We start from the raw sequence: 8319 nt of genomic DNA, 5'->3' as shown, positions 1-8319 counted from the left end.
GCATACACTTCTGCTACTTCTACTAGCTGACAAGGCATGAACGCAGAAAGAATCATCGATCTTTGTCTCAACCAGCGTCGACAATTAGTTGCTTGAAGTATGACCAGTTGCCCGCCTACCGTCTTCAACGAGCAACTATCTAGAGATATATATATATATACCCGTATATATATATATATATATATATATATACGTATATATATCGATGGCGCTTAGGGTTTATTTCACTAATTAACTTGATTAGCTTGTAATTTGTGGAATAGTTATTCACACCGTAATGCGACCATGGGCCTATTTGCCGTCCACAACATTAAGGTTACCGTTACGGTAAGCTATAGGATCACAAGGTAATATTACATCATTATATACGAAGTTAGATACTGGAACAAGTTCATTACGTAAATTCGAGCGTTGACGTATGGCTGAAAAATAGCATCCTACATATATTAACTAGCAGACGACCAAATACAGCACAATAAACCCCGTTCAAAATAAATGTTTGCTCTATGTTATTCTAGCTTATAGTCAATTTTGTCGCTGTCGTTCAGTGTCCTGTCGATCCAAGCCGAGTCAATGGGCTCGCTTGTAGAGCTGTCGGATGTAAACCTCTCATCATCTCAGTATATTTCCTCGAAAACATAGTAATAGTAGACTTTCGGATAAATCGTCAGATGCCTATCACTCCACTGACTGTTAGTTAAGAAACGGTCGAACAGAAAAATATAGATAGAAATAACTGAGTCAATTTCTTCCTCGGTTTTTTTTTTTTTTGTTAGTTCACGGTTTTTTGTGTGATCAGTTGACATTGAGCAAGTTGTCTGAAGAAGGGGACGCGGGCGGGCGTACGGCCAGCCCATTTTCTCATTGGCTTTTTAGTACCTGGCACTGGTGCCGATTTTTAGCGCAGTGCAATCCCGTGCAGTTACCAATGGCGCGATCGTTGTGCTGACTATGATAATATGATTTGAATACGTCGCTACGGTTCTTTCCACTTCACGACTTAGAACTGCCATTCGGTGGACCTATTACGACGATAATGATGTTGGTGATGATATATATCGGTCAGCTTGTGCTCTGAAGAACGCTGTGTGGTACCTATTCCCGCTTTCTAGGATACAGAATAGATACGAAAAAAATACGCAGTTAGTTACAGTAACCCATAAAAAAAGCATAATATTAACTAACAATCTATTTTTCTAGCAGCGGCAAGCACCGTATGATATTTTGCACACATAACCCTTTCTATAAACAGACATCTAATATAGATATCTAGTTCTAATTCTATCAAAAGCTTTTCTCAAAACGATGCCAGACTAAATTCTTATCAATAAGTTGCTACTTTAAATTACGCAATTTAAGATTTCCACGATATTTTTTATGCGAGAAATAATTTTGAGTAAATTATACCAGTGACAGAAAAGAAAAACTTACTTACAGAACGATCGAGTTTTGCTTAAAAGTCGTTATTACCAGCACCGGGAGAGCGCATATTAACGACATGCTTAACTACTGGCTGCCCATAACAACATAACAAAAAATGCCTAGCAATAAAGGTCTCAGCTTCGTTCATAGCGTATTGCAGGGTTTATCAATGCAAGCAGGCCAGTAATACAGGCAAACGCTACCTGTGGGGCAATGGTCCAAAAGTAGAAGATTTTTTTTGTCAAAACAGCGATTATTATCAGACTTACTAGTGTATCAGTTACCTTGAGTATGGTCAGTGGGCCACGCAGAACTGAGCTAATGACAAAATTGGGTTCTTTCTAACTCAACACTACTTTCAATAACGTACGTGCTAAATAAAGGACATTAACGTCCTAATGATACGTGTAATTATTGTCCTTTATGGTCCCAAGTTTTTATGGCGTACAGTTCACTCTTACATATGTAACTACATAGATCGGTTATATGGCGCTTGAGGCAGATAGCCACCAATTATAACCACATATTATCGTATTGACACCTACTACGAAGGTCTGGAGCTTCCAAAAACCATTTTGGTCTAACTGATCAAATTAACGTATGGCTTGAATAGGTAATTAGGTGCTAAATTGACACCGAAATCCTGTATCCTATTAAGCCAGCTCCCGTGTTAACTTAAAATTCTAATTAATGCCATTAACTAAATGCTTGTTAGCTGACCTTTCAGGACCGACTTATTTACAGATACCTGTGAACCAGTGCGTTGTTTTCAGAGTGCGATGAAGGTGCTAGCGACGTTTAGCATAGTGATTGTGTGTGCACGTGCCGCACACATCGGCACGTACACCTCTACCTATCAAAGCCCCGTGCATTATTCTATCCAGACACCTTCGTACAGCAACCAAGCCCTCGTGCACGCACAAGTAAGATATTCGCCAGTCAGCTTTTCTACAGTGATCAGACAAATCCGAGAGTGGAGAATCAAAATTCATCCATTAGCTACGACCTAACCGTATAGGTACGCTTTACACTTTCAACGAAAAGCGAATGAGACTTCAAGTCGAACCTAATGGAACTTAATAATTTTGGGACCTGTTATAAAAGTTTGCATGTCGACAAAGTACGGACCGTTTTAAGCTAACATTAAGATATTTTTTTTTTTTTAACTTACAAGATAAATTTCCAAATAACTTTACTGTTATTATTATTACTAGTCATATTTTTGCTAGTTGTTGGTAAAAGAGGTTCGAACCAATCGTTTTATCGAACAGTAGTAGTCCATAATGCATTGGTTTCTTTGGTGACAGTCTGAACTTTACCACAGGTTGTAGAGTGCACTTTTTCCATTCGCTCATACTGTATTCATTGTCGTGTGTAATAGCAATGTGACTTGTCGTCACCTGTGATCAGTCGCTTTAAAAATGGCTTGATTTTGTTACGTTTTCTGTAGAATCGTAAGCTCTTTTGTAAAGTATCGAGCTTTTTATAGCTAGCTAATATGTTGAAACCGTTTAGCGGCAAATGTTAAGTTTTTTTTAGCAATACAATGGCTAGTTACGTGTGGTCTTGCTCAACGTTCGTAATAAGTTTTATTCCGTAATTGGCCAATACTATAAGGAGCATTTTTCCAGAATGAAAGTACTAGAACCATCTTTGGACCGTTTCCTCCGATAACGTATCTTGACCGTAAACAGCACAATTCTTTTTATGGGCCTGGACAGCATTTGCGGTTTTATCGTGATAAAATTGTAGAATATAACGATTTTTTTTTTTTTTTTTTTGTAGAAATTTCACACGCCTTCAAGACGCTCTATCCTTAGTTTGAACAGAGGCGTTCCAACACATTTACTACTGCCGAGCTTCAACTTTTAAATTACATTAATACAGAGTTGACGCAACTCGTCCCTTTAAAGCCATCTAGCTAGAAAAGCCGTCGATACTTTTTCGACAAGCCAATATTACCTCAATATTGTACATAAAAAGTATCACGCTTTTTTTTTCTATTCTATTATATCATGCATTGGTTAATAGGAACTATTCACTTAAGTTGTGAAATTCTAGCAAGTAGTTCTTTCGATTATTGCACGGAGATTAGATTTTCTTTTGAGTTTTCCAACTTCTCTTTTCGAGATAATGTATGAGCGTCATAGGATGTCACACTGAATTAACCCACATGCACTTGAGAATGTGCTGGGTTTTTCACTATCAGCTCTAAATATACATTTTAGCTAGATATAGTAACTGCACTTCCTTTTAATTAAAAAAAAAAAAATAACCGGAACCGAAAAGCCCAGACGTATAGCTTAGAGTTAACATACTATATTATCATAATGGTTAGGGCAAGGAACAACAACCTTTGGGTCGTTGGGGCAAGATTGAAGTTTTTGGTATTCACAAGCAAGAAGTCCTAAACCTAGCTGCTTATAAACACAATAATTTTACAGGTACCAGTTGCATCTGCATCAGGAGCTCCTGCCGTGTATAGAACCCCATTCGTTAACCGCAATGGGGTTGTATCCCGGAATCCTGACGCCGTTTGGAATGATCCTGTAGAGCATATTCCCTTTGCTCCTACGCCTGTACCAGGTAGATTGGGTATCAATATTTTACCACTCTAGCATCACCAAGAGAGTCAATCGAAATGATAACTACCATGAAATAATTAATAAGGTGAACATGATGTACAAAGTGCTATGATCAATGATTTCAGCATGGATAGAAATGGGCTTCAACGCATCTATAATAAGCAAAAATATACCCACTGCATTTGCAGGTAGTGAGTTCCTAATTTATGGGGATCCGGGCTACGGAGCTTACCGCGGAAATTTCGGTGGCGTTAGCTTGAACTCTGGCCTCTATGGATATAAATCGAAGAAATCGGCCAAGGCCTAAAACGGTCATTGTCATAAAAAGCCTTTCTCGGTTGTACCCTCTACACCAAAGGAAACTATAGAATTTTATGGATTCAAATAAAACTTGTATATGTACGTAATCGATTAACGTGTCATCTGCTCGTAATAATCTTATGTAGCTGCATAACAGCAATTAATGTATGAAGTTTCCATGTTCAGCGTATGATTCTCATATATGGGCCACAGGCAAACGTTTTACCTTGGCGAGGTACAATTAACAAGCACTAGCACGTAGCCGGTTTCCAGTGGATGTAAGCCAGGAGATTGTAGGTTCTTCGCAATTGCTTTTTATTACCTAGAGCGAATAATACACCGTAGAGTTACCTAATTCATCGAAACCTTCATACGCCAAGTAGGCTGAATCTTTGAGAACATATTTGCATGTAAGTACACGCTATTGGGGAACAATCATAGCATCTGGTAGAAACACTAGTGCTGCATAAAGGTATGCAGCACTCACTGTCATCAACGGATAGTGCCCGGGGCTGGTATAAGGGCTCTGGCCAAAACTAGAAAACTTGGACAATTGGTGAACTTCTATGTTTCGAGTTTTAGCTTCGATATCGCCGTTAGGAACAAAACAATAGGTGAGCCCACAAAAATACTACTGGCTACTCGTTCTACGAGCGCTACCGTTCATGGGTCCTAAGGGCACGAACCTCTTCCTTCAAGATACTTTCGATGAGGTTTCCTACAACTGATGTGCCGAGTGTGAGTCTCCATTACTATATCTCGGCAATTATGACGCGTCGTAATTAGGTAAGAAATCCACTGATTGATGCTATGCCTTACTTTAATCATATAAAGAAGTCGCATGGCGCTCACCTGAGTGACATTATCGAACATCGAAATGTTCTTGCTATACAGACACCTTTTCAAATCATCATTCACTCACCCTAATACGCGGTCATTGCCATTAGTTCAGCTCGTATTTTTTGAATACACGCTGACAACAAAACAGAACACATAGTCCGCTTCAATGTACAGCGGACCTATTATACATGTATGGATTTAGTGAGCTTCAATCATACCAGTTAACTATATAATTTTCCTGAAAGCAAATTCCGTTTACGTTTTTTTTTAGTTTTGTGAGCGATAGAGAACTTCGACTGCTCAGAATTATGATGTTTTCTTTAATGCCTATTTGCTTTCTACATCTGTCTAGGTTTCGTCCAGCATTCGTCGCTCTGTTGACAGCGAAGATATCCTTGCGGTCATCTTCAATTATCAAGTTTCTAAAATTGACTTAGTCGCATGAATGAGCAGACTCGTGGTTTGTTTACTAATGTCACCATTATATATACAACCGAGACTCGAAGCATACAGTAATATGATCGACATAGAGAAAATAACAGAAGTTTGTTAGACAGGAAAGCAATGGTCAATGGACACACACATAAAATTACGGATCTAGCTACTTCACACAAACGATAGCCAGTCAGCGTTCGAACGAGTCGTTCCTCACAACGGAATCGTTTTGATCGCCTATCATATTGACGATGTTTGACCTAAAGCCAGTAGAGGCTAAAGGGAAGAGAAATTCGGCTGGAACCTTCTGCTGCTACACATTGAATATGATCACCTGCAAAGATGTTAGAATCGACTGACCCGTTATTGCCATCGATTTCGCTGTCTTGCTTGCCCATGAAACTAGGCACAGAGGTCATACATCTGGAACGACCGGAGGCGAATGACAGGGCAAGGGGCGAAGATACAGAAAAAGTTTGATAGTTCGTTGCTGTTCATGAAGTGAATAAGTGGCTAGAATTGCTGAGTTCGAAATACTGCTGCGCGTAATTTTAGATTCTCTTAGAAGTGACTCAGTGGTGATGTAATCACATATCAGACTGACGGGTCTATTTAAAGGCATACGTTTTCAGAAAATAGATATACTTGAGGATACGTTTCATATACTAAAAGTTAGAACAACTACAAATCGTTGTAGGTATATTCACCTCTTCTTTCATGCAGAATAAATTGCTGATCATGTAATGCATCTAATTTTTTTTTTCGATCCACCTGAACTGTGTACTATGTGCAAAATGTGATCAAATATCTGAGTAATATATCATTGAATAATACTGCAGCTGAAAGATCACTGTAATTATATATATATATATACGGGAGTAGTCTTAGTAGTTGCTTGTCAGCTTTGTTCGAAACTCAAAAACACAGCGGTCTCTCGACGTTGGTAACATTTGTTACCGCTGCATAGGTTGTTCTTCTTCTGAACGTGCCCGGCAATTTTCTCAATACTCCTTGAAATGTAACTACAAAATTGCTCTATCTACTTCGGACAGGGTCGTAAGTTCATAACTGAAAATGGAGAAGAACGCGAGTCTATGCAATTGCATGACTATAATATTTGATGAAGCATTAGAGTTCAAGGGATGTACTCTAATTGGCAAGAGTAGAGCTCTTCAGCTTCATAACCACTACGTCTGCAGTGACTATCTGAGTTACGCTAACTAAATCAGAAACCAGTTTATGAAAATGGCCAATATGACCACCAACGAAAAAGGCAAGAATGGCCGGATCTGGAGTGGGCAATCGATCGAAGTGTGCTTGCTTCCAAGGCTCGACTGGAGCCCACTTTTCAGAAACTCAACAAATTGCCATATTCTGTCTGAACTAGTCAGCCCTGCTCGAAGAAGCTGAAACGCCGTAGAAGCGCATTCAATTATCAACTAATATACACGAACGGACTGACAACCAATAGCTTGTCTCTATGTTCATCTTGTCTGTCTGCAGCAAATTTTTTGATTGTCAATTGAATCTCAGTGCAAACACACTACTCATTCGCTATAATTGCGGTCGAATAGAGATACGACCGTTGGTAAGACCACTAAATCGAGGTAAACTCTGCAAAGATAATGCCGCTCGCCGTGCAGATTTAAACGTAGTGCAGAAACATGTCTATTACGTCTAGATTTCAGTTACGGAGACAAAAAGATATAAGAAAAAAGACCTCATAAAAAATAATTAAAAAAAAACAGCTGTTCGCTTTTGAAGTAACACAAGTTCTTCAAACACATCCCTCTAAAGCTATTCGATTTCTATTGTAATATACTATATATACATAAATATATATAATATATTTATGAAATATATTTTACTAAGTTATTTATTGCCGAAAACGAAAGACTTTTGCGAATATTGCGTGACTAAATTCCCTAAAACTAGGCCTTTCTTGTGCGGCTTAGATTGTTCATGTTGAAAAACATTTGGCTGGTAAGCAGCCTGCGTATAGCAAGATGTATGTTTCAGAGTTCCCTACCAGAACGGAGAACTCTGAGCCATTCAGAGTAGTTATTACGTTCGTGCGGGAAACAAATGGAAGTTTTCACAGCTGGACAGTCATTGGAGCGAACGGGAGAAAAGCATCCAGTTTAGTATACATTGGCAAATCTCAGGCACTGTTACTCGGGATCGAAACTTATCGGAAATTAATTGGAAATTTAACTAGTAAAATGTTAGCCCTAACATGTAAAGACGATTGGCGCTGCATACAAAAACATCTGTGTTTTTGCACCGCTGTGGTTTTTCATCTTCAGTGGAAGAAGCCAGAGAAGAGCATCATAATGATCTAGCTGCATTAAGATCAAGCACAACTACTGTTCGGGTTTCTCCACAGTCTGACAAACAGACGTCATTCGGGATTTAGGAATAACTAGATGGGCCCGCCAATTTTGCCCCAAGCTTGATTCGTCACTGATTGACTGAACTCATCTAATTTATGAATGATTTTATCTCCATCTTAACGTAGGCTAGGATAGCTCGGGCATGCATAGAAGTTATCTCGTTCCATCCACAGAACGCATCACCACTTTACAGTTGTTTCATCAGCCTACTTTAATATGAATACTTTTTAGACTCGTGTTACACCTAACCTAACATAGACCTTAATTTGATACCTTATATTATATACGCTTTTACAGTTATCAGTCACAGCTCTCGTATAATTTTGCCACATTATTCCCTTATA

At 38.8% G+C, this 8319-nt stretch overlaps 1 protein-coding gene across 7 annotated transcripts in view; it reads left to right on the top strand.

The window, feature by feature from the left end:
- LOC111273985 (uncharacterized) overlaps positions 1–4418 on the top strand; it is a 6376-nt gene extending 1958 nt beyond the window's left edge. For 2 of the 7 annotated variants that reach the window (XM_022856038.1, XM_022856042.2), the window contains exons 2-4: positions 2150–2345; positions 3867–4008; positions 4196–4418. In XM_022856038.1, coding sequence (XP_022711773.1) covers positions 2150–2345; positions 3867–4008; positions 4196–4314 — 457 coding nt within the window. In that variant the 3' untranslated portion in view covers positions 4315–4418. Of the gene's footprint in view, positions 1–2137; positions 2346–3866; positions 4009–4195 lie in introns of all 7 variants that reach the window. The other 5 variants (XM_022856037.2, XM_022856039.1, XM_022856041.2 and 2 more) reach the window with 4 other exon arrangements.
- The last annotated feature ends 3901 nt before the right edge of the window (positions 4419–8319 follow it).

This window comes from Varroa jacobsoni, unplaced genomic scaffold (genome assembly GCF_002532875.2).
Source record: "Varroa jacobsoni isolate VJ856 unplaced genomic scaffold, vjacob_1.0 scaffold_242, whole genome shotgun sequence".
Lineage (NCBI taxonomy): Eukaryota > Metazoa > Arthropoda > Arachnida > Mesostigmata > Varroidae > Varroa > Varroa jacobsoni.
This window is presented reverse-complemented; position numbering and strand designations above follow the sequence as displayed.